Source organism: Myotis daubentonii, chromosome 2 (genome assembly GCF_963259705.1).
Source record: "Myotis daubentonii chromosome 2, mMyoDau2.1, whole genome shotgun sequence".
In the NCBI taxonomy this organism is placed as follows: domain Eukaryota; kingdom Metazoa; phylum Chordata; class Mammalia; order Chiroptera; family Vespertilionidae; genus Myotis; species Myotis daubentonii.
In genome coordinates this window covers 62900494-62926731 of record NC_081841.1, presented here as the reverse complement: position 1 = coordinate 62926731, position 26238 = coordinate 62900494, and the positions used below count along the sequence as shown (strand labels likewise).

The 26238-nt window shown below is 43.8% G+C and overlaps 1 protein-coding gene and 1 long non-coding RNA gene across 3 annotated transcripts in view; one reads left to right on the top strand and one right to left on the bottom strand.

Moving 5' to 3' along the window:
* LOC132227865 (uncharacterized) overlaps nucleotides 1-26238 on the bottom strand; it is a 94114-nt gene that overhangs the window by 1778 nt on the left and 66098 nt on the right. Inside the window, exons 3-4 of one of the 2 annotated variants that reach the window (XR_009451253.1) lie at nucleotides 6934-7070; nucleotides 6178-6410 (exon numbers count right to left, since the gene is read on the bottom strand). This is a non-coding gene — a long non-coding RNA (uncharacterized LOC132227865). Of the gene's footprint in view, nucleotides 1-5943; nucleotides 6411-6933; nucleotides 7071-26238 lie in introns of those variants that run through there. The other variant, XR_009451252.1, reaches the window with a different exon arrangement.
* Nucleotides 4880-26238, top strand: part of C2H12orf56 (chromosome 2 C12orf56 homolog) — a 61459-nt gene continuing 40100 nt past the window's right edge. Inside the window, exon 1 of the mRNA XM_059683491.1 lies at nucleotides 4880-5461. Coding sequence (XP_059539474.1) covers nucleotides 5210-5461 — 252 coding nt within the window. The 5' untranslated portion in view covers nucleotides 4880-5209. The remainder of the gene's footprint in view (nucleotides 5462-26238) is intronic.

The window sequence follows — 26238 nt, the reverse complement described above, 5'->3', positions numbered from 1 at the left end:
GACAGATTTTATTAAGCTTATGTTCATGCACAGGGGAGGCAGCACAGAGGAAAGAAAGGTCCTCTGCACTGGCCTGGGGGCTGGCTCTGCCTGGATGCTTTAAAAAAAAAAAAAGTATTTTTTATTGATTTTAGAGAGAAAGGGAGAGAGAGGGAAAGAGATAGAAACACCAATGATGAGAGAGAATCATTGATCAGCTGCCTCCTGCACGCCCCCCGCTGGGAATGGAGCCCACAACCCCGGCCTGTGCCCTGCGTGAGAATTGAACCGTGACCTCCTGGTTCATAGGTTGGCGCTCAACCACTAAGCCATGCCAGCCGGGCTGTTTTTTGTTTAGAAAAGCAAGCAAGAATTTCTTGACCATAGCAAAAATATCATGGAATCCCTTAGAGGTCAAGGGATACATGTGTGGGCTCCGAGGACGGGAATGGCTCGGGCATGATCCCTGGAGGGAGAGCTCCTGCTTGTTTTTTAAACCATTCTTATGTTATTAGTATATTTTACTATGTTCTTGTTTTGTATTAAATTTGTGTGGTTATCTTACTCACCATTAGTCAAGTCTTGAAGACTGAAAATAAGTCTTTTCCTGATTCTGTTTATGGATAATAATGTCTGGGTAAATATTTGTGAAATGTATTAAATTGAACCAAAAATAATGTAATTTTCAGCTGACAACTACTAAGTCCTTTGTGAAATTTTCCTCTTAGGCTTCACGTCAATGTTTGTTAAGCCTAGTTCCATCAAAAGCTCACTCATTATGGGTTTCTTGGCAGAGAAAGAAGTTGAAAAGTAGGTCAGGTAAGCTATCTTTATTGGTTCTAGTCCATTCATTAGTTTCTCTTAGAGGAAGTAGGTGTGAAACAGGAAACCGGAGGCAGGACAGAGCATTATAGCATCTCTATATATAAAAGGCTAAGTGACCAACCATCCATCCATCCAACTGTCCAACCGACCGACCAGCTGGTACGTCTGACGCACACTGGCAATTTAAAAATAAATGTTGACTAGCGCATGCACGATACAGATACTAGTAAAGCTCTTGCTGGTGCCAATTGCACACGTGTGTTTCCATCTATCATTGTCAATCATGAATTTGGTTGTTTTTGTTGACATTCTGAAGATCAAAGAAAGTGACATTGTCAACAGAATATGTCTGAATTTTCTTTCATCTCTGACACTCTTATTATAGAGAAACGGCAAATAGCAATATTAAAATATTTCTTCTAATTAATTTCCTTTCAATGTGTACGAATCCATGCACTGGGCCACGAGTCCTATATAATAAAGAGCTAATATGCTAATTAGACTAAACAGCAAATGACCATCTGGACAACCTTCCAGATGAAGCTGGGGCTGCGAGGGCTGGCCAAGGCTGCGAGGGATGGCCGAGGCAGCCAGGGCTGCGAGGGCTGGCCAAGGCTGCGAGGGATGGCCGAGGCTGCGAGGGATGGCCGAGGCAGCCAGGGCTGCGAGGGCTGGCCAAGGCTGCGAGGGATGGCCGAGGCTGCGAGGGATGGCCGAGGCAGCCAGGGCTGCGAGGGCTGGCCAAGGCTGCGAGGGATGGCCGAGGCAGCCAGGGCTGCGAGGGCCGAGCCCCTTGCACAAATTTCATGCATCCGGCCTCTAGTTATTTAATAAAAGAAACAGCTTTTTAAAATCCAAAGCATTTGCATGGTTCCTTCAACTTCATTATGACGACATCTCTCCTCATGTATTAGTTGATTGCTAATTGTAGATACTTAAATAGCCAGTATACATTAATTCTTAAGTAGAAACACCAAGAGATTCAGACACCTTTAAAAATTCAGGTTCTATTTACCTACTACAGCTTTAAGTATGGTTCTATGCATACTGTCTGTCTTTAGTTTCAAATTGAGAGGTGGGACACTTGGAATCCATAGATCCATTGAAGGGTATTTCTAGTTTGAAATCTGTATAGAGTTCTTATGACCTATGGCCCACTGGTCACTTCTCTACCAAAAACGCAAATTTTAAAAAAGTACAAATACCATTCTTTTGTCTGTATGTGTGTGCATGTAGATTAGATTTTTGTCCTGAGCCTTAATTTACCAGTAAAGTTTAAAAAGTTAGGCCAGCATGCAACAAAAAATTTGATATTACTTTGTATATGGGGAACCAAATGACTATATATGTACCAGGAAATCATATACTTGTTCAATTTCTTTTTAAAACACTCACATAGTGTTTATACTCAGTTATACTCTGTACTCAGGTACCTTTTCTAAGTACTTTAGAAACATTGTTCTCATAATAATCGTATGGGATTGGTACTATTACTTCATTTTACAGATGGGGAAACTGAGGCACTGAGAGTTAAAATTATTTGTTCAAGGTCATTTAGCTATTGAATGTAAGGACTGGAATTTGAACCCAGCTCTACTCATAACCACTGTCCTTTCAAAGGAATTGCATTGACCTAAGGCTACTCTGTTCTTCTGGTGAGAGTTCTGGTTAGGGCAGCCGTGGGCAAACTACGGCCCGCGGGCCGGCCCCGGCCCGTTTGAAATGAATAAAACTAAAAAAAAAAAAGACCGTACCCTTTGATGTCATGATGTTTACTTTGAATTTATATTAGTTCACACAGACACTCCATCCATGCTTTTGTTCCGGCCCTCCGGTCCAGTTTAAGAACCCATTGTGGCCCTCGAGTCAAAAAGTTTGCCCACCCCTGGGTGAGGGAGAGTGCCTTTGGGGATTCGTTCTAGGTAAGTAATGTTCCATTTCTTTTGATAGTTTTATCAAGAACATCTATTAGGTGCTTGATTATATGGGATAGGTACCAAATGGTTCTTGAGTCTGGATAGACGTAGAAGAGAAGAAGTAGGTGTCCACCTCAGGTGTATTTATGTTCACTGCTCACATAAAGCTCACCAAAAGATAAGGGGCTATGGGTACTTTACCCGTCTATAGTGCTTTTAGGGTTCACATTCGTTGCCTTTGCTCCTCACACCAACTCTGTGGTTCGCAGGGCAAATATTAGTAGTTTCATTTTAAGGATGATAAAACCGAGGCTCAACGTTTTAAATGACTTTCCAAAAATCTCAGATGGTGAGCAGCAGGGTTAGGCCTCTAATCCAGTTCTCCTGACTCCAAATCCAGTGATCTTTCTCTTATATTAAATCCCTTCCCTAGAATCTGAACTTTGCTGTTACTTTGGCAACAGTGCAGAACATTGAGTGCCTAGAAACCATGACGCTGCCTTCTCTGTGCCACAAAGTTAAAAGTTCAACTTACTGGTAGGTCATTAGCCATCAAGCCCTTTGTTAGATCCCTTCTTCCTGTGCTTCATCTTTTTTTTTTCGTGTGCTTCATCTTAACTCTTGTTAAACCTAGTACCCTTGTCACCAAAAGCTCACTTTTGATGGGCTTGTTGGCAGATAGATCAGGCATGCTGTCTTTTCTGGAATGTCCAGACATTCTGTTTCTCTCGGTCCTGGGTTTGGAGTAGGAAGCGGGAGAGACACCCAGTAACAGCTTGGAGTGAGGCCGTTTCCCAAACTTGGGCCTCACATTCCACGTCTGACATAGCCATTTCCCTGTCAACAGCTCTTGTGAGGTACGGCTGTTTGGCAAAGGTGAAGGGCCTTTGCCTTCTGTGGGTCTGAGGTTACAAACTCTGTCTAGAGTGGTTCAGATAGGGAATAGTCCTGATTTCAGAGGGAGGAGCAGTGCCCTGGGAGCTCACTTTTCATCCAGCTATGAAGTTCTGAAGAGTCAGATGGATGATCAGATTCTGAGAAAACTTTAACTGCTAGGTCATTCACGATTTTGTCAGCAGGTGGCACTGCTCTTTTTACGCACCAAACACAGCCTCTCCAAGAAAAGAAATACTGTTCCTATTTCTTTGCTGCAATTGAGTTCCACAGACTTGCTCAGCCAGCCCCAAGTACTTCTCCTCAGTTCCCTTTAGTAGCGATTTAGTGTACAATAACCCGAGTATACCCTGTAATGTATATATGCTCTCTTTCCATAAAGAATTTGAGCCGGAACCGGTTTGGCTCAGTGGATAGAGCCTCGGCCTGCGGACTGAAGGGTCCCAGGTTGGATCCCGGTCAAGGGCATGTACCTGGCTTGCGGACACATCCCTGGTGGGGGATGTGCGGGAGGCAGCTGATCGATGTTTCTCTCTCATCGATGTTTCTAACTGTCTATCTCTCTCCCTTCCTCTCTGTAAAAAATCAATAAAATATATTTAAAAAAAAAGAATTTGAAATTGCTTACAACATACAGTATAGGAGGAAAAGGAGAATACAGTTTGCAATAAAGAAGATATAATTTGGTTCTGGGTTGCGGGTAGCTTGAGGAATTGTAAGATTATTGGGAGCAAGTTTCTGCTGTACTCATCTCTCTAACCTAATTTATAATGTATTCCTGTTCTTTTCAATCTAAGCAGTACTTTTACTACCCTGCAGCCTCAAGGCTGCGCAATCAGCATTCCTAAACCTATAAGCTTCAATTTTTTCAAGATGCGGGCCTCACCCATTCATTCATCCTATACAGACTGAGTTCTGGCTGTCCCCAAGGCCTGGTCCTGGGCATTGAGACCACAAGTATATCCATTAGGTAGCCTTGACTGTGCCCAATCAACTTACGATAGGATTCTCTTCTCTCCGAGAAGAGGGAAGACCTACGCTTATACTCATTAAGATTAGACAGCTATTGCTAACAATGCTATAATCAAATGCTAAATCTTTGTGATGGGTCTCAATAGGGATCTAGGATTGCTTTTGCTTATATAAAAAATAAATTAAGTTCCATCTCGTTCAAGTTTCTTAAAGAAAACCAGGTTAAAACTGCTGCTTCAATATAATTTGTAAGGACTGGCTTGGTCCACAGTAGCTGGGTAGCCCGGGGTGTGGGGAGGCTGGGCCACGCAGCCTCCCAGTCCTTGGCGTCTCACCCCGCCCATTGTTGTCCGAGTCCGAGGTTCGGACCGGGATTGGAGGGGAGTGCGGGGTCGGGCGGAGGGCTCCAGGGAACCAGCCTCAGGAATCCAGCTCCAAAGTTGCGCCCCCCCCCACCCCCCCGCGGCTCCCTGCGCCCGAGGGGCGAGGGGCCCTGGGCACGTGGCAACCGTGAGGCCGGCCGCTTTGTGCCGCGCGCGGGTTCCACCGAGGGCGGCGCCGAGGCGGGGCTGGGCAGAGGCGTCCGCTGTCCCCGGCGCTCGGCCCGGCCGCGGGCGCCCCGCATGGCCAGCCCCGCGGGGTCCGGCTTCCCGGCGCGGACCAACAGCCGCCTGGACGCGTTCCTGCGCAGGCACCTGGCGCCCGAGGTCTACGATGCCATCCGCGCCTACGAGCCGTGCATTGTGGTGTCCGACTCAGAGAAGCACGCCTTGAAGTACTTGGTCCTCAGCGACCGGCTCATCTACCTGACCGAGAACCCGCCCAAATCCATCCGACAAGTCGTGGCGCTGCGGGACGTGGTGGCCATCGACCTGGTGAGGAGCACGGGAGGGCAGTCGGGTTCCTGAGCATCCCTTTCTTGCCCCCCTCCCCCCCCCACCCTCAGCCCCCTCCACGCGGGAAGGAAGAGGAGAAGGAAGACCGTCCCCTTCCCTCCCTGGACTCCCGAACTCTTCAACTTACTACAGTACCAGCAGCCACAGAGGGAAACTGGATTGCTGCGTGCAGTCCGTGTAAAGATGTCTTGCCCGTCACACCCCACTCCCGCCCCCAATAGGGCTACAGATTTGGGAATCTAGCCTGGTATCAAACGTACAGTTTAAAGGGATTCCTTCGTTCATGATGCACCCAGCTTGCGCCAGGCACTGTGCTACTCAATGAGGATGCAAAAATGAAGGAGGGTTCCTTCCTAGAGACAGAAAGCCAACCCCAATGCAGATACATGCCATGTGATAAGTGCTATTATGCCTTGTTTACTTTTTTTTTTTTTTTAAATCTCCAGCGTTTAGACTTTAGAACATGTTAGGTGTTCAGTTTGAATGAATGAATGAGATAGATGTGCACAGGATGCCTGGCAATCTCAGGCGGATCGCTTGATCCGCACTGGGCTCAGGTCAGACTGGAAAAACGCCCTTGGTGGGACTGTCATCAGAGTGGAGCCTTGCAGGAGATACAATCTAGCAGAGCCACGCCTTGTCCCAGTTTTTATTGTGCTGCTACTGTATCCCTTTTACTCCAGGAATAGATTTACCTTATAAACCAGCAACAGATTGGAAGCAGTCTCTCTTCTCCAATTACTGTTCTCCTCCCCGTGGCTCCCGCTGTCAGAGCTGCTTTCCGGGTGTGTTCTTCCTTCCCATTGGGGACAGGTGTCTAGCCTTGTCTTCCCCCCCTTGTCTGAGTCTTTATGTTCCCAAGGGAGAGGCTGGTGAGACTCTTGATGAGGCTGTTTTGCCAAGAGAATCATAGCTTGTTTGGAATAGTCTGTAAGAAGAGAATAAAATTAATGAAAACATTCTCTTTTTTTCCTACTTAAAAGACCTCTGTGGGATAATATCACAGTGCAAATTAATTCTTTTGTTTGTTTTTTAAAGTAAAAGTTGGGAAGAATCCTACAAAAAGGCTTACCAATGTATTTGGTCATATTGTAGGTACACAATTTCAGGCATATAAAGATGCTGAACAAATATAGGATTTGAGCACAACTGCTTGAATGTCCGTCTTGCACAATAGAGTTTAACTTTGGTTAAAGTTGGGGTAGGCAGGTTAATGGCTCCCGAGAGAAATCCCTGGAACCTGTGGATATGTTATGTTACATCATTACATGGCAAAGGGAACTAAGGTTGCAGATGGAGTTGAGGTTGTTTACTAATTAGCTAACTTTAAAATAGGGAGATTATTTTGGATTACCTGGGTGGGTCCAAGGTAATCACAAAGTCCTTAAAAGTGGAAAAGTGAGGCAGAAAAGGAGTCAGTGGAAGAGTGATATAGCATGAGAAAGACTTACTCGTTTTGAAGGTGGAAAGAGGCCACAGGCCAAGGAAAAGGCTAGGAATTGGGTTTGCGCCTCCAGAAGAAATGTGGGCCTGCTGACACCTTGATTTTAGCCCAGTGAGACCCATTTCAGACTTCTGTACTCCAGAGCTGTAAGAGAATAAATGTGTGTGGTTTAATACCACCAAGATTGTGGTAATGTATGACAGTAGCCATAGGAAATTAATACAGTAGTTTCCCCTATTACAGTGTTTTAAAATGGGTAATTATTTTAAAAAAATATTGCACCAGTGAGAAATAAATGTAATCATGCTAAGCACAAATTCCTTAAAAATCTATTTTTCTGAGTTTTAATAAAATAGTTCTAGGGTTATTATTATAGTTCAGTGGCTGTACTAACCTCCATAGGATATGTACAAACAGGTGTTGCAGGATTGTTTTACCTGGTATCAATTAATAACCACCGATGTAGTTGACTACCATTCTCCCATGAACACTAGGTCCTTACTTAATATCACAATGTATAGAATTTTCCTGATTTCTGTATTATATCTCATGTAGTTGTCCTCCTATCTACGCTAACAAAAGACCAGAACTTGGATTGGGTACAATTGATATTTCATTTGCATCAAAGATCAGCTTAAGTTGCACCTGGAGATCTCAGTAGGCCTATGCTATGGTTCATCTCCTAAAAAATAGAAAAAAAAGAAAAAGAAAAAGAAAAGGGTTTCTAAGGTTGCTTGGGCAAAGCTTTTATAAAAGGCCGACATTTTCCTTAAAAGTTACTTTTAAAATTATTCCCTAGAGTTCTGCTCTTGTTGTATGCATCAAAACACTATTCTTTAAGTGCTTCTAAGATTAGACACATATCGTTAAAGTGTGAGCACCAAATATCTAGAACAGTCTGTGAATTTCCTAAGGGCTCCCTCCTAACAGCTACAGAGGAAAAAAGAACTCCAGCAGCCCGTGCCTCCACGTGTCGCCTCTCTTTCTTCTTGTCCTTTCACCACTGCCCCCTCACGGAGTATCTGCTCTCAGCCATCCCAGGCTCCGGCGTGGCCTCTCGGAGAAGCAACAAATGCCCCTTTTACAGCCTGTCTTGTTTGCCTGCAGTGTTTATTTCATGTCCTCCTCCTTCAAGGTAGTTCAGATCACCATATTCACAACCCTCCTCCTGCACTTCCTTTTTCTTCTCTTCCTCCTCCTCCTCCTTTTAAAAATGTAAAACACATTCTTAGCTTGGACAGGTTACAGGCTATGCTGAAGGGACCACTGTAATTTGCCAGTTGATCCCTGCTTTCCCCCTTTCTGTATTCAGATCCTACACATTTTCTCTTTTTGGTTAATCCTCACCAGAGGATATTTTCCCATTGATTTTTAGAGAGAGTGCAAGGGAGGGGGAGAGCCACACTGGGAGAAACATTGATGTGAGGGAGGCACATCGATTGGTTGCCTCCCACACGTCCCCTGACTGGGCTGGGGATTGAGCCTGCCACTGAGATACTCGGCCTGGAATGGAATCGAACCCGGGACCCTTCATACCTCTGGGCCAACGCTCTATCCACTGAGCCAAACTGACTAGGGCACGATCCTACACATTTTCTAGGCTAAGCCCAAGTGGATCTGTCTTCAAATCGAGTTTCCTTGGCTGGGCCCAGGATGGCAGGTTTTTGGTCTGTTTTGTTCATTGCTGTGTCTCTGGTTCCTAGACCACCATCTGGCACAGCTGAGATGCTTAATAAATATTTGTTCAATATTCAACGTAATCTGTCTCTTCTCTTTCTGAATTTATTGTCTGCAGTATACATTTGGGCACTTTATAATACATTTTATTCAGCTGTTGCGTTCTACCAGTGTAGACTTACTTGGTCAAGTTTTTTAACTTCTACTCCATGCCTCACTTCCTCATCGGTAAAATGGAGATAACAGCACCTTACTTACAGAGTTGTTGGAAGGAGTAAATTAACAAATGTAGCACTTACAAAAGTACTTGGCACATGATAAGAACTACATACAGGTTAGTTATAATAATCTCTATTCCCATATAGTAAGTCAATCAGGTTCACCAGGAACCTGTAAGATCCATATTATTATCCCCTTTCCAAATTAGGACACTAAGCTTTAGGAGATTTAGGAAATTTGGAAAGAAAATAACTGTTTTTGAGCATTTATTATATATTAGGTGTTTTAAAATAAATGATCTCATTTATTATTCTTAAAAATCTACCCAGTAGGTTTGACAAATTTAATACATTCAAAAATAGAATTCCCCATCTTTACCCCAAACCATGTTTATCCCTCAGCTTTCCCTATTTTAGGAAATAATATCTTCCATCATCTTTCACTCTGTCTTTCTCTTACTCCCACATCTAACATATCCGTACATCCTCTTTTTAAAAAAACGTATTGAGGTAATATTGGCTAATAACATTATTTAAATTTTAGGCATTCAATATTATAATTTGCTATCTGTATACACCATTGTGTGCTCACAACCCTAAGTCTGGTTTCCTTTTTTTACCATATATTTGACTCCCTTTACCCAATTCACCCTCCTCCCACCTTCCTTTCCTTTTAGTAACCACCATTCTGATGTCTGTATTGGAGTTTGTTTTTATTTATTTTGTTAGTTCATTTGTTACTTTTTTTAAAAAATGTGCACTGCACTCACTTTAAATATATATTTTATTGATTTTCCACAGAGAGGAATGGAGAGGAATAGAGAGTTAGAAACACCAATGAGAGAGAAACATCGATCAGCTGCCTCCTGCAGAACCCCCACTGGGGATGTGCCCGCAACCAAGGTACATGCCCTTGACCAGAATCGAACCTGGGACCCTTCAGTCCGCAGACCGACGCGCTATTCGCTGAGCCAAACCGGTCAGGGCCATTTGTTACTTTTCTATTTCATATTCTATATGAGTGAAATCATTGGTTTTTGTCCTTTGCTGTCTAGCATTTCATTTAGCATATTACCCTCAAATCCATCCCTATTGTTACAAATGGCAGTATTCCATCTTTTTTATGGCTGAGTAGTATTCCATTGTACATATAATACATTTTCTTTATCCATTCATATACTGATGGACTCTTAGGCTGTTTCCATGTCTTGGCTATTGTAAATAAAGATGGAATGAACATGGAGGTACATGTATCTTTACAAATAAGTGTTTTCATATTTTTTGGGTAAATACCCAGAAGAGGAATTGCTGGATCATATCTTAGTTCTAGTCTTAATTGTGAAAGGAACTTCCACACCAGTATATCCTTTTGTCTTGTGTAAAGGAGGAAAAAGTTTTCCTCAACCCTCTTAGGGTTCCTGGCTGGTTCCCTAAACTGGCAAAGATAGATTAACAGGAGAAAAGCGTATAAATTTATTTAATATAAATATCATATGACATGGGAGCCTTTATAAGGAAATGAAGACCTGAAGAAACAGTTAAACCTGTACATTTAAAAATATATATTTTTTATTGATTTCAGAGAGGAAGGGGGAGGAAGAGATAGAAGCATCAATGATGAGAGAGAATCCTTGATCAGCTGCCTCCTGCACACCCCACACTGGGGACCAAGTCTGCCATCCAGGCATGTTCCCTGACTGGGAATCGAACCATGACCTCCTGGTTCATAGGCCGATGCTCAACCATGAGCCACACTGGCTGAGTGTAAACCTATACATTTTTAATACTAGGTTTGATGAGGAATGGAGAGTCATGGAAAAATGTGATAGGACAAAGAGGGGTATGAGCTAAGGGTGATAAACTGGGGAAGCTTAGCAAGGCCTGTTGTTGGGATTCCTCCAGGCATCCCCGCCTCATAGATAGGCTGTTTCTTTCCTTGGGGTATAGAGAGGGCACCTCTCCCATGCTAGGGGGAAGGTCAGAGAGACTTTCCTGTATCTGCCTTTTTCTCAGATTCCTTCAGCTTAAAATATTCAGTATGCCAAGGTGCCATACTTTGGGGTCGCATGTTCTGAACCTTGTCACCTGTCTTCCAAAATATATCCAACTATGACCTTTCTGAAACCTTTTTCTGGTGCCACTTGTCCAATCCCTTATGTAGACTATTGAAATTGCCTCCAAATTGATTCCTCTCCAAACAGCGTCCTTAAACATACATTATGAATTGAATTATGTCACTCTTCTGCTTCAAAGACTCCATGAGCTTGCAGGCTCCTTACTGCCTACAGAAGCCTCCGTGAAGTGACCCCTCCATCTCTTTCTGACCTCTCACCACTTCTATAGGCTCTTGATGCTCTTCTACCATGCCGCGTGCCTTTGTGATTGCCATCCTACCTGGCACACTCTTCCCAGGTCCTCGGAGGGTTGATTTCCTTTGTGTCTATTGTGTTTCCAAAGTCAGCGTCACCTCCACAGGGGTGCCTGCCAGGACCACCCAATCTGAAGTACCATCCTCCCATCACACTGACCATATCTGTTTGTTTGAAAGCACTTATCACTATCAGCATTGTGAGATTAACCTTTGCGATGATCTATTATCTATCTCCCATAGTACCTGTAGGCTGCAGGAGAGCAGGACCTTGTCTCTTGTTCATCCCTGTCACTGTGAACTGTGTTCTCTGACACAGCAGATGGTCAATAATTACTTGTCAGTTGTAAGAATTAATACATGAATGAGTAGATGCTCATGTCTACCATACAGTTGCCTCCTGGAAAGGGAGATTATATTTCATTATTTCCAATTATTGAGGGACGCACAAAGGACAACTCATCACACTGGGCAGAGTGACACGGTGAGTGGCAGAGCCATAAATGCTCACAGGTCTCCTGATGCTCAGGTTCAGCTCCATCACGCTCCTGTTGTGTTTGTATGATGTGATCCCCGTGTTGCTTATCTGTGTCGTGCATTTTGAGAGGTAATAAGAGTTATATACGATGAGACCATTTTATGGATGCTTCTTTAGCTTTCCGTCTCAATTTTGACTCATTTGTAACATTTCTTTCTTTTTTTTTTCCAAAAGCAAAGAGTCTTTATTCGAACTAGTTCGGCTCCCCGACCATCGGACTGTAACATTTCTAAGCTCTCACTGTAGGAGGCAGAAAGTAGTAGTCATTTTGGCTTTTTCTTAATAGTTTGTTTGAATAGTTTGGATATTGTATTGAGAAACCCCAAGAGGGCAGGCCTTTTGTCAGTGTGATTCACTTCTATGTCCCCAGTGGATGGAATGATAGTGTATTGTTCAATAGTCTAGGTCAGTGGTCATCAAACTCGGCTCGCAAGCCACATGCGGCTCTTTGGTCCCTGGAGTGTGGCTCTTCCACAAAATACCAACTTCTGCGCATGGGCCACAAAGTTTCCATCACACTGTACACGCGTGCCCACATGTGGTATTTTGTGGAAGAGCCACACTCAAGGGGCCAAAGAGCCGCATGTGGCTCTCGAGCCACAGTTTGCTGACCACTGGCCTAGGTTAAGATACACAACAAACAACCCCAAAGTCTCGGTGCTTTTATACAACATAGTCTGTCTTATTCAAGCTACTTGTCTCTGGTGGATTAGCAAGGGGCTGTATTCATCTTAGTCACAAGATATGTGATACTTAGTCACACGTCTTAGTATCAGAGGGTGTATCTCAGCACAAGCTTGCTTAATCACCATGGCAGGGGAAGATTAACTCGGCAAATTATGTCCTGGGTTTAAGCTTCAACCCTGAGGTAACACATGTCACTTCTCACATTTCATTATCCAGTCACTTGAAAGGGGGCAGGCAAATATGATCCTATTATGAGTGCATTCCACTGTCTGGAAGAGAGAACAGGAATATTTGTGAACAGCTCTAATGCCTACTTCAAATTGTTGCCATTTATTGAGTACTTACTATGTGCCACCCAGCTGCTATCCTAACTGCTTAATTTGGAACTTCTTTATCCTTTTAATAATCCCAGATAATGCTGTTAGCTGTTTAACAGATAAGGAACCCAATGTACAGAGAATTTAAGCAGTTTGCCCAAGGTCATAAAAATAATGGCAGAATCAGAATTTGAACCCAAGTAGTCTGGCTCCAGAGTCAGTGCTCTTAATCTCAAGGCTACAGCTGCCTCGGTACATAGTTTTCATTATTATCCAGAAAACTCTAGGCTCTTTGAAAACAGAAACTCCATTTTCTATTTTTTATGTTCAATTTTGCACTTTGCAGTAGGAACTAAAAAATATCCATGATGAATTGAACTGAATAAATTAGAACCTAGATAATCAACTGCTGAAAGCTAGAGCTGTTTTATTCTTTGAAATTAAAGCTGATAGGGGAAATCTGAATCAAAACTCTGAAACCAAGACTAAAGTCCTAGCTGGTTTTGCTCAGTGGATAGAGCATTGGCCTGTGGACTGAAGGGTCCTGGGTTCCATTCCAAGTCAGGGCACATGCCCAGGTTGCAGGCTTGATCCCCAGTAGGGGGCGTGCAGGAGGCAGCTGATCAATGATTCTCTCTCATCATTGATATCTCTTTCTCCCTATTCTTTCCTCTTTGAAATCAATTTTTTTTTAAAAGTCTAAAGGATAAGGTAAATATGGACTTGTTAACAAAATATTGAAAAAAAAGATATAAGGGTTATCCTCTTGCATTTTGAACGTAGTATTTTAATATAAGAAGTCAGTTCCAGTTGCAAATATAAATATAGATAAAAATGATAGAGAGCCCTAGCTGGTTTATCTCAATGGACAGCGCATCGGACCTCGGACTGAAAGGTCCCGAGTTTGATTCTGGTCAGGGGCATGTATCTTGGTTGCAGGCTCTGGCCCTGGTCAGGGAAGTAACCAAGCTATGTGTCTCTCTCACATTGATGTTTCTTTCTCTGTCTCTCCTTCTCCCTTCCACTCTCTCTAAACATCAATGGCAAAATATTCTTGGATAAGGATTAACAACAACAAAAATGATAGAGATACATGCATGATAACATATTACTTTTAGTTAGTCAAAGACCTTAGGAATATTTTCAGATAAACCTTTAATCATTTGAGGTAATAACAAAAAAGAGCATTCTCTTCTCTCCCCAAATGTCCCTTGCTGCCACCATCAGAGACGAATACTGGACTGAGTGGACATGATCTGGCTCAGTATTGCATTACGGAGGTTCTTATGAACAACCAAAGATCAATAATTATAACAGATATCTCTTGGGTATGTACCATGGTCCAGCCTTGTGCCAAACACTTCATTTTTTTTAAAGTTATTAGAGAATTCTTTTTTAAAAAAAATCTTTATTGTTGAAAGTGTTACATAAATCCTCCGTTTCCCCCACCCTGTAACTCTTCCAGCCTGCTCCTGTCCTCCCCACCCCCCAGTGCTAAACACTTTAAATGGATTATTTCATTTAATCTTATTCTAAAAGGAAGGTGATATTATCTTTTTTTTTTTTTTTTAAGATAAGAAACCGGTGGCAGAGAAAGGGTAAATCCTTGCACAAGGCCCTGTTTTCAGCAAACACCTGAGCCGGAATGTAAACTTAGGTTTTCACCTCAGGGCCAGCGTTCTAAAACCACCAAGCACATAGCAACCGCTGGCCTTCCTGTCAGGAAGGAGGGGATGAAGCTATAAACACCTTTTTATTTTAAATTTTTATTTTTTTTAACTTAAAAAGCTTTTAAAAAGTTTTAACAACTTAACTTTCTTTAAATTGATTTTTTAGAGAGAGAAGAGAGAAGGGGAGAGAGAAACATCGATGTAAGAGGGAAACAGCAATCAGTTGCCTCCTGTATACACCTGACCAGGAAGCGAACCCGGGACCTTTCAGTGCACAGGAAGAAGCTCCAACCAGCTAAGCCACATCAGCCAGGGCTATAGACACCTTTTTCATTCTCAAACACCATCTCTCTGTATTCAAGGTCATTGTCCTTCAAAGCTGAGACTGCTAACATTGCTGTTGCTGATGAGGTTCAAGGGACGGGTTTGGCTGAAAAGACACAAGCAGGAGTAGCATCCTTTTCACAGGACCGCGCCTTGAAAGCTTTCCTCTCGTAGTCTTTCTTAGCTGTGGCTCTTGGCCCTGAGGCAATGGTTTTTCAAGCCTAACATTGAAATTGTCGAGTGAGTCTCCAATATTATGATGAAACAGTGCCCAATTTTTAAACTGCTAGTTCCTTTTGGAATATGTGGGTGGATCATTCATGCCAGCAGTATTTATAATTATAAAAATGGCCCATCTACTCAGATTTCCATAGGGATTGGCATGCTATAGCTCAGGTAGAGCATAATGGGGAAAAACACATGCACCTGGTTAAGACTGCAATGAGTTTTTTTAAATTATGACAGTGGAAGGATTTGCCAAATGCTAAATGTAAAAATAGCTTCTACTTCAGTATAAACTTACGGTTTCATTTGAGGGAAATCCATTCAAAATATCTGCATATATTCATTGGCCACTTTATCAGTTGATCGAATCCTTTGGGTTTGCCATTGGTCCTTGTTCAGATTTTCTCTGGAAAACACTTGGAACAGGTAATTTATTAAATTGCAACTTAAGTGAATTATTACTTGTTTTCCTCTCTTTGTTGGAGACTGTAGAATTAGAGCTTGCTGGCAAGAGAGGAAGTTAGGACTTGAAAGAACCATGGAAGTTGAAAATATCCCACAGTTTAGCTCTTTTTGGGCTTTACATCTGCTACCTAATGTCCCATTAAGTAAAATTATCTCCAAACTGAAGCCAGTACATGAGGTATGCCTTCAGTTTTTCCCTTTTTACTTTTCCTCTGATTTATGTTTTTCTTCTTTCTATATTGTACAGTTCTATTGAACAGATATTAGATTTTATATGGAGCATTCTACCAATGTTTCGAATTACCAGGGACTATAAATACACACATGAATTTTAAAAATGGTACCTGCTTTTGAGTATCTCATAATTTTTTTTTTATTGATTTTTAGATAGAGAGGAAGGGAGAGGGAGATAGAAGCATCAATGAGAGAGGAACATCATTGATCGGCTGCCTTCTGCATGACCTCTACCGGGGATTGAGCCCATAATCGGGGTATGTGCCCTGACCGGGAATTGAACCAGGAACCTCTTGGTTCCTAGGTCAATGCTCAACAGCTGAGCCACACCAGCCGGTGAGTATCTCATAATTTAGAGAGGAAGGCAAGCAAATGGGAAAGAAGAAAAACAGTTATAAGCAGATAATTATAAAGAAATCTGAAAATAGATATAGTAACCAGAATCCGGTGAGAAACCAGAAGAGGAACTATCATATTCCGTCGGGGGAATGAATGGGGAAAGGTTCACCCAGGCAGTAATTTTTTATCTTGACCTTGAAGGAAGAATAGTAGGTTCCAGGCAGAAAAAAGGGCAAGTATATTCCAAAAGGAGGGAATAGCCATGTGCTGATGAACAGTGATCCCTGATTAAGCATATGCTATGAAGGCACATAGCTGTTCTGTTTTTAGCTGTCTTTTCAGACAGTTTGTTCAAACTAGGATCCTACCAAGAACCACAGATTGCATTTGGTTGTCACTTCAAGCATCAGCAAACTAGAATAACAAGTATAATAATTTGTCAATGCCCATCACCAGCTTTGGCAATTATAAACATGTTGCTGATCATGGTTTACCTATACTTCATCCAAGTTTTCCCCTGAAGAATTATTATTATTTTTTTATATACTTTCTTTTTTAAAAAATATATATTTTATTGATTTTTTTTATAGAGAGGAAGGGAGAGGGAAGAGAGAGTTAGAAACATTGATCAGCTGCCTCCAGCACCCCCCCCCCCCCACTGGGGATGTGCCCACAACCAAGGTACAAGCCCTTGACCGGAATCGAACCTGGGACCCTTCAGTCCACAGGCCAACGCTCTATCCACTGAGCCAAATCGGTTAGGGCCCTGAAGGATTATTTTAAAGCAATTCTCAAACTTCCCATTTTATCCATAGACAGTTCAGTGTATATCTCTAAGAAATAGGAACAGTTTTTAAAAAGTAACCATACTGCTATTATAGCACCTAAAAAAATTAACAGTAGTTTCTCAGTAACATTAAATATTCAGTAAATGTTCAGATTTCCCCACTTGCTCAAAAATGTCTTTTTATAGTGTTTGTGTTTGAATTAGGATCCAAATAATGTCCACACATTGTGTTTATTTGTCTCTTAAATCCCTTTATAATCCATGACAATTCTTCCTTCCTCTTCATTTTTTCTTTCATTTATTTGCTGGAGAAGTCATTGTCACTTGGTCTGGAGAATTTTCCACATTCTGGACCTAACCAATTGCGTCTCTATTTCCTATAAACTGGGATGGTAGGTTCAGTTTTTTTTGGCAAGAATACTCAGTTGATGCTATGTACTTCCTATTATAACCCATCAATGGTTACATACCACCCTTTGCCTCTCTTTTTGTGATGGTCAGACAGATCTGTCTATTGCTGTGTCTCTGAAATCCCTTTTTACACTAAAACTATCACCCCACTCCCCTGCCTTCCTTTTATATGATTTATTAAAGAGATGGCCCCAAATTTTTATAAACTGTATTTCTTCTGCATTTGCTGATTGCTTCTTCCTGTGCTGTTTCACTTGAGAACACATTTTTAAAAATTAAAGTATCATTGACATACAACACTGTATTAGTTTCAGGTATACAACATAATTATTCATATTATGTGTATATTGCAAAATGATCACAACAATACATCTAGTTATCATCTGTCCCAACACAAAGTTATAAATTATTTTTTGTTGAGAACTTTCAAGATTTACTTTCTTAGTAACTTTCAAATTTGCAATATGTTATTATTGATAAGAGGCCCAGTGCACAGATTTGTGCACCGGTGGGGTCCCTAGGCCTGGCCTCCGCCCTCTTGGACAGACTCCTTCCAGAACTGTGAGAAATACCGTTTTATTGTTTACAAGCCATAAATAAATAAATAAATAAAACAAGAGCCATACATATGCTGTCTACAAGTGACCCACTTCAGATGAAAAGACACACAACAGACTGAAAGTAAAGGGATGGAAAAAGGTATTTCATGAAAATGGAAACAAACAAAAAGCTGGGGAAGCAATACTTATACCAGACAAAATAGACTTTGAAACAAAGGCTGTATAACAGGAGACAAAGAAGGACTCAGTGATTCCACTTCTGGGTATTTTACCTGAAGAAACCCCAAACACTGATTCGAAAAGACATATGCATCCATACATTCACTGCCAAGATATGGAAGCAGCCTAGGTGCCTATCAAAAGTCAATTAAAGAAGATGTGGTAAATACATGCAATGGAATATTACTTGGCCATAAAAAAGAACAAAATCTTACCATTTGCAATAGTATGTATGGCCCTAGAGCAGTGATGGCAAACCTTTTGAGCTCAGCGTGTCAGCATTTTGAAAAACCCTAACTTAACTCTGGGGCCGTGTCACATATAGAAATTTTTTGATATTTGCAACCATAGTAAAACAAAGACATATTTTTGATATTTATCTTATATATTTAAATGCCATTTAACAAAGAAAAATCAACCAAAAAAATGAGTTCGCGTGTCAGAGGTTCGCCATCACTGCCCTAGAGGGTATTGTGCAGAGTGAAATAAGTCAGAGAAAGACAAGTGCCATATGATTTCACTTATATGTAGAATCTAAGGACAATTTAAATGAGAAAACAAACAGAAATAGATTCATAGAAACAGAGAACAAACTGAGGGTTGCCAGAGGGAAAGGGGTTTGGGGGACTGGGTGAAAAGGTGAAGGTATTAAGAAGAGCAAATTGGTGGTTACAACATAGTCATGGGGATGTGAAGTACAGCATAGTGAATCCTATATAATAAAAGGCTAATATGCAAATCGACTGAACGGCAGAATGACCAGTTGCTATGATGTGCACTGACCACCAGGGGGCAGACTCTCAATGCAGGAGCTGCCCCCTGGTGGTCAGTGCGCTCCCACAGGGGGAGTGCTGCTCAGCTAGAAGCAGGGCTCACAGCTGGCAGGTGTAGCAAGTGCAGTGACTGTGGAGGGCGCCTTTCCTGCCTCCACGGCAGCACTAAGGATGGACTGCTGGCCAGTTGGACATCCCCTGAGGGCTCCTGGACTGCCAGAGGGTGCAGGCCAGGCTGAGGGACCCTCCTCATCCCCCCTGAGTGCAGCAATCTCATACACCAGGTCTCTAGTATAGTCATAATATTGTAAAAACTATGTATGGTGCCAGATGGGTACTGGATTTATTGTGGGAATCACTTAGTAAGTGATCTAAACATCTAATCACTGGGTTGTACACCTGCAACTAATATAATATTGTATGTCAACTGTAATTGAAAAGTAACAAATTATTTTTAAAAATCAGGAAATGCTCTGGCCAGTGTGGCTCAATTGGTTGGAGGACTGTCCTGTAAATCAAAAGGTCTCGGATTTTATTTCTGGTCAGGGCACATACCTAAGTTGCAGGTTTAATTCCCAGATGGGAGGCAACCAGTCAATGTTTCTCTCTTATGTCCATATTTCTCTTTCTCTCTCTCTTCCTTCCTCTCTCTCTAAAAATTAATAAGCATATCCTCTGATGAAGATTAGGGGAAAAAAATCAGGAAAATAACCCTGACATATCTCTACTATGTAATCCTCAAACCCCACTCTAGTATTGCCCAGTATCCCAATAATGTATTTTGTAATTTAAAAAAATCCAGTTTATGAAAATCAGCTAAACGTCTGTCTTTATCATAGAAAGAAGAGGATTCTCAGAATTAAAAATAAAAATTATATACTTAGATTACGTTACAAACAAGACAGCAGGCCCCCAAAACTCCGCATTGCTGAACTGAGATTTAATTACAATTTCAGCTCTCCCAGAAATGGAATCTTAAGCCAGTCAGTCAAGAATCACCTTGTTACCAGTCCAAAGTTCGTGTGCCTGATGCTTCAAAAGGCCAAAATTTAAACGTCAGAGTTGAAGAAAGGAAAGGCTTATTGATTGAGAAGGCATCAACTGAGAAGATGGGAGCCTTAGTGGTGTCTCAAATCCATCTCACCAAAGTACAGGGTTCAGGCTTCTTTTATGTCAAAGGAGGGGGAATGGGAGGGAATGTTATTGTAAAACTCAAGCCGCAAGCAGAATTCCTCTAATGGTTAGAAGCTGACCAAGACGTAGTGAAAGAGAGACCAAGCATTTCATCCTATTACAAAGTGATCAGCACTTAGGTAATCTGCCTAATGGGCCCCTTCCCTCCCCTAAAGGAAAGTAAACTTGCAATAACCAACCTACTTTTTTTGCCTAGTGTAACATGCTTGTTCCCATTCTTATAAAAGTCTTTCAGTTTGTAGAGATCCTCAGAGCTCTTTTCTCTCTCTGCTACGTTGGATGCTACTCAGTTCAAATAGATTTTTGCTCAAACTAACTCAAAATTTTTAATATGTCTCAGTTTACCTTTTAGCAAATCCCATCATCTACAGATTACCACAATTAACCACACACACACACACACACACACACACACACACACACACATTTGTTGTACAACATTCCAAACTGTTCTATGCAAAAATTTGTTGTATAACATTCCAAACTGTGTTCTATGCAACATTCCAAACTGTGTTCTATACTCCATGCACTATTTTGTAATCTTTTATTTTTATTCTACAGCATAGTATGGGCATTTCCATGCCAATGAGTACAGAAAAATTTACATGAGTGCTTTTTCTGAATGCCAGCCTAGTGTAGTTAAGGAAGAGATGTCTTGAATGGCAAAGCTAACCAAATTCAATGATTACAGCAGCTAAAAAGAGGTCTGGCTCTACTTCTGCCCACATAAAGGAATTAGCATAATTTGACTGAAACTCTGACCTAATATATCCAGCTGCTTGATTACTGTTTGGATTCCAGCCTTGTGTTTTCAGAAGAAAGACTTCCCTATTGCTCCTAGACAAAATCCCCACCTCTAACCACTGGTAGGGTTACATTCTTAAACCTTAGCTGTTTTTTTTGTAAAATTGGCTTTTGAAAAATTGCCTTGCCTACTCATTCTAGTTCCACCATTTACTGGTTTTGTGAAGTTAACTTTCTGAACCTCAGTTTCCTTCTGGCATAATAGGGTAAATAATAGCTAACGACCTCATAGATTTATTGTATCTATCTATCTATCTATCTATCTATCTATCTATCTATCTATCTATCTATCTATCTATCTATCTATCTATCTATCTATCTATCTATAAAAGCCTAAGTGACTGTTATAACCGAACAACTAGTTGAATAGTCGCTATGATGCACACTGATGACCAGGGGGCAGATGCTCAATGCAGGAGCTGCCCCCTGGTGGTCAGTGCGCTCCCACAGCCAACCTTCCATGGCTGGCCAGCCCCCATTGGCCCCTGGTGCTAAACCATTTGTAGAGGCCTGCTTCTGGGTTGGGGTTTCATACATAGCAGAGCAACTCCTTGGCTGTGATCTATTGAAAGTCAGCCCTCCACACAAGAGTTTGTCTTGCTCCCATCCTCTCCCTTCCCCAGGGGCCGCCTGCCCACCACAGTGATGTCAAGGGGAGGAGGTGGTGGGGAGGTGGGGAATTGTGTGGTGGCAGGACATCAACGGTGGTGTTGGTGTCCGGCATCCGTTCCTTCTGTGCCCAGCCCAGCGACCGTCGCCTCCTCTCCTGACCCCACTGAGGCCCTTGGGCTCAGGCTGGGAAGGGGAACCAGGGTGGGTGGCAGCGGACGTGGCCCCTTTCCCAGGGGGAGCAAGGGTCAGCTCTCTCCTTGGGGCCGGTGGCCAACCTCCTGCAGTCCCTCCCCACCCCACCTCCACCAGCCAACCTCCCTCTATGGTCCCTCCCCTAGCTGGCCAGCATCCCTCGCCATGGACTCTGGCCCAAGGCCCCCCCCCCCCCCCCCCCCCCGCCTAGCTGGGGTGCAGACTCCGGCCGAGGCCCCTGCCTTCCCCTCTTCACCCGGCCAAGCATACATGTTCAGCTTTAGAAGTTATTTACTTACTGATGGTTAGTAAATAACTTCTAAAGCTGAACGGATCGCCACGAGCCCAGCATTCCTCACCAGGGACTCCAGCCCCAGGCCCCTCCCCTTCTTCGGTGCGGACTCTGGGCTGGCATCACAGCGAGCCCAGCATCCCTCGCCATGGACTCCGGCCCAAGGCCCCTGCCCTCCCCTCCTTCAGCTCAGACTCCAGCCTGAGGCCCCTGCTCTGCCCTCCCTCCACCCAGCAAGGGTGCAGATGCTGGGCATTCCTTGAAGCGGACTCTGGCTGGAGGCCCCTCCCCTCCCCTCCCTCCATGCAGTCGGGCCAGATTCTGGGCTCATGTTGCCAGGGCAATGCCGCCAGCATCCTGCTCTGGCCACTATGGGCATTGCCATCTTTGTCACGGGGTGACGGTTAATGAAAGTCCCGGGAGCCCGCGGGTGTGGCTACGGCCTTGCCTCCTGGGGCGGTGAAAGTTCTGGGAGCCTGTGGCCAAAGCCTCCATTGCCTCCTGGGGCGATTGACACCTGCGTATACAAATTAACTGACATCTTTGTCAGATACTTTGCATAGTCACTCGGATTGGCTGGTGGGCATGACTTCAGCATAGTGGAGGGATGGCTAATTTGCATGTTTGTCTATTATTATAGGACTAGAGGCCCGGTGCACAAAAATTTGTGCACTCGGGGGGGAGGGGGGGTCCCTCAGCCCGGCCTGTGCCCTCTCGTAGTCTGGGACCCCTCGGGAGATAACGACCTGCTGGCTTAGGCCTGCTCCTGGGTGGCAGAGGGCAGGCCCAATCCCTAGGTGCAGCCCCTGGTCGGGCTCAGAGAAAGGCCGATTGGGGAGTTGGGGCGCCGCCCCCTGTCATGCACAGAGCAGGGCGATCGGGAGGTTGTGATGCCACCCTCAGTTATGCTCAGGGTAGGGCCAATTGGGGGGTTGGGGCACCACCCCCTGTCACACTCAAGGCAGGGTCGATGGGGAGGTTTCGGCACCACCCCCTGTCACGCACAGAGCAGGGCCCATCAGGGGGGTTGGGGCGCTGCCCCCTGTCACGCACAGAGCAGGGCCAATCAGGGGGTTGGGGCACTGCCCCCTGTCACGCACAGAGCAGGGCCCATCAGGGGGTTGGGGCGCCGCCCTCTATCACCCACAGAGCAGGGCTGATGGGGAGGTTATGGCTCTACCCCATCACACACAGAGCAGGGCCCGTGGGGGGGGGGGGTTTGGGGCACCACACCCTGTCACACACAGAGCTGCAGGGCAATCAGGGGGTTGGGGAGCTCCCCCCTATCAGGCACAGAGCAGGGCTGATCAGGGGGTTGGGGCGCCTTCCCCTGTCACGAACAGAGCAGGGTGGATAGGGAGGTTGTGGCCCCACCCCCTGTCACACACAGAGCCGCAGGGTGATCAGGGGGTTTGGGTGCTGCCCCCTGTCACACGGATCCCAGTGCTGGGAGGCCTCGCGGCTCCGCTGATCCCGGTGCTGGGAGGCATATTACCCTTTTACTATATAGAATAGAGGCCTGGTGCACGGGTGGGGGCCAGCTGGTTTGCCCTGAAGGGTGTCCTGGATCAGGGTGGGGGTCCCCACTGGGGTGCCTGGCCAGCATGGGTGAGGGGATGATGGCTGTTTTCAGGCTGGAGGTGACTGAAGCTCCCAACCGCTCCTTTTTTTTTTTTTAAATTAAATCTTTATTGTTCAGATTATTACATCTGTTCCTCTTTTTTCCCCCCATAACTCCCCTCCTCCCAGTTCCCGCCCCACCCTCCGCCCTCACTCCCCACCCACTGTCCTCATCCATAGGTGCATGATTTTGTCCAGTCTCTTCCCGAATCTCCCATACCCCTTTCCCCCCCAAGAATAGTCAGTCCATTCCCTTTCTATGTCCCTGATTCTATTATGATCACCAGATTATTTATTCACTTGATTCTTAGATTCACTTGTTGATAGATGCATGTTTGTTGTTCATAATTTGTATCTTTACCTTTTTCTTCTTCTTCCTTGTCTTAAAGGATACCTTTCAGCATTTCATATAATCCTGGTTTGGTGGTGATGAACTCCTTTAGCTTTTCCTTATCTGTGAAGCTCTTTATCTGACCTTCAGTTCTGAATGATAGCTTTGCTGGATAAAGTAATCTTGGTTGTAGGTTCTTGGTATTCATCACTTTGAATATTTCTTATCATTCCCTTCTGGCCTGCAAAGTTTCTGTTGAGAAATCAGCTGACAGTCGTATGGGTATTCCCTTGTAGGTAACTGAGTTTCTTTCTCTTGCTGCTTTTAAGATTCTCTCTTTGTCTTTTGCTCTTGGCATTTTAATTATGATGTGTCATGGTGTGGTCCTCTTTGGATTCCTTTTGTTTGGGGCTCTCTGCACTTCCTGGAACTGTAAGTCTATTTCTTTGACCAGGTGGGGGAAGTTTTCTTCAAATAGGTTTTCAATATCTTGCTCTCTCTCTTCTTCTGGCACCCCTATAATTCTGATGTTGGTACGCTTGAAGCTGTCCCAGAGGCTCCTTACACTATCTTCGTATTTTCGGATTCTTTTTTCATCTTGCTTTTCCGGTTGGGTGTTTTTTGCTTCTTCGCATTTCAAATCTTTGACTTGATTCTTGCACTCCTCTGGTCTGCTATTGGGTGTCTGTATAATATTCTTTATTTCAGTCAGTGTATGCTTAATTTCTAGTTGGTTCTTTATCATAACATCGAGGGTCTCATTAGATTTCTTGAGGATCTCACTACATTTATCAGCAGCTTCTAGACAGTTCTTGAGAGACCTTAAAAGTGTGGTTCTGAACTCTATATCCTCCATGGACAATTTTGTCCTGTTTCTTTGTCTCCGCATTTTTTATGCTTTCTTGGTGCACCCCCATAGTGGTCTTTGTACGCAGTCTTGTTGTAGTTAAGCCTTGATTGTTGTCGGCAATAGTGGGGGTGATTTGACCTCCAGGCTAACTGGCTATGAGAGTCTGCTGTGTCTGCAGTGGGAGAGCTTCTGTGCTGGATCTCTAGGGCGGTGCTAATCTAGCATTTGCCTGAGGCTATCCGGCAAATGGCTCTGCGCAGGGCTTGGGCGGGGCGGGTCCCCGGGGATCTACAGGGCGGGCGGAGCAAGCAGTTATGGCTGCTCTCAGTTCCGTCCCTAGGGGCTCTGCCTCACAGAGTCCCAGCAACCGCTGCAAATCTCGGAGAGAAAGCTGCCTTAGATTTCTGACCGAAGCCAGACAGTCCTGCTTCTCCCGTTTGAGTCTGGGTCCCTAGAGACTTGCCCGGATCTGGAGCTCAGAGTCTGAAGCTCCCTCCCGATTGAAAACAACAACCGTGCCCTCTGCCGCCAGCCCGTTCCACGCGCACTCCGCACCTGAGTATTTCACTTCAACACTGCGCCTTTTCTGAGTCTGGATATGATATTCTCTTTCCTCCTAGTTGTAGAATTTCCACTCAGCCAGCCTTCCTGTGGTTCTGGATGCTGTCTGTGCTGTCTTTAGTTGTTTTTTGAAGTGGTTGTTCGAGGCAGCAATCTCTGTCGTTAACCTATGCCGCCATCTTGGTTTTCTTCTTCAGCAACATAATTTTTCCCAACCGCTCCTTTTATTCTTTTTTTTTCTTTTTTATTCTGGGCCAGCTTTAGCTTTGAGGCTTGGCTCCAGCTCTTAGGCCTCCGCTGCTGAAAGTAGGTTTCTGGCCTTTGCTTACAATGTTGCGATCCTGCTGGCTGAAGCCCGGCGGACTAAAGCAGGTTTCTGGGGTTTTGTTTAGCTTCTATATTTGTTACATAGTTGCTTAGAGTTGCAGCTCAGAGGCCTGCAGCGGCAGGTGGGGAACGTTGGAGTCCTCCGTCACTGAAGCAAGCAAGCCTCATGTTAGTATCAAGCTGCCTGGCTGCTGGCCGCCATCTTGGCTGGCAGTTAATTTGCATATTGCCCTGATTAGCCAATGGGAAAGGTAGCAGTCGTACGCTAATTACCATGTTTCTCTTTTATTAGATAGGATGGTATGTGCTATGTTCTATAAACTGTGTAATTATGTTTTTTTCTGTTTTTTAAATTTAAATTCTTCATTGTTGAAAGTGTTACATATGTCTCCTTTTTCCCCATTGACTCCTCTCTGCCCACTCCCGCTCTCTAGCACATGCCCTCACCCCCTTACTGTCTGTGTCCATTGGTTATGCTTATATGCATGCATACAAGTCCTTTGGTTGATCTCTTACTGCCCCTCTCCTAACCTCCCCTGCCTCCCCTTAGAGTAAAATGTGTAATTATTATTCAAATTATTATACTTTGTCTCCCCCCAAAAAACTGCTAATAAGAAATTTGACCCAGAAATATTTACATATTCATTTGTATTCAGTCTACTTAAAGCATAGTTTTCATCAAACCAATACCAAATAGACTTGGAATCACAGCCAGTT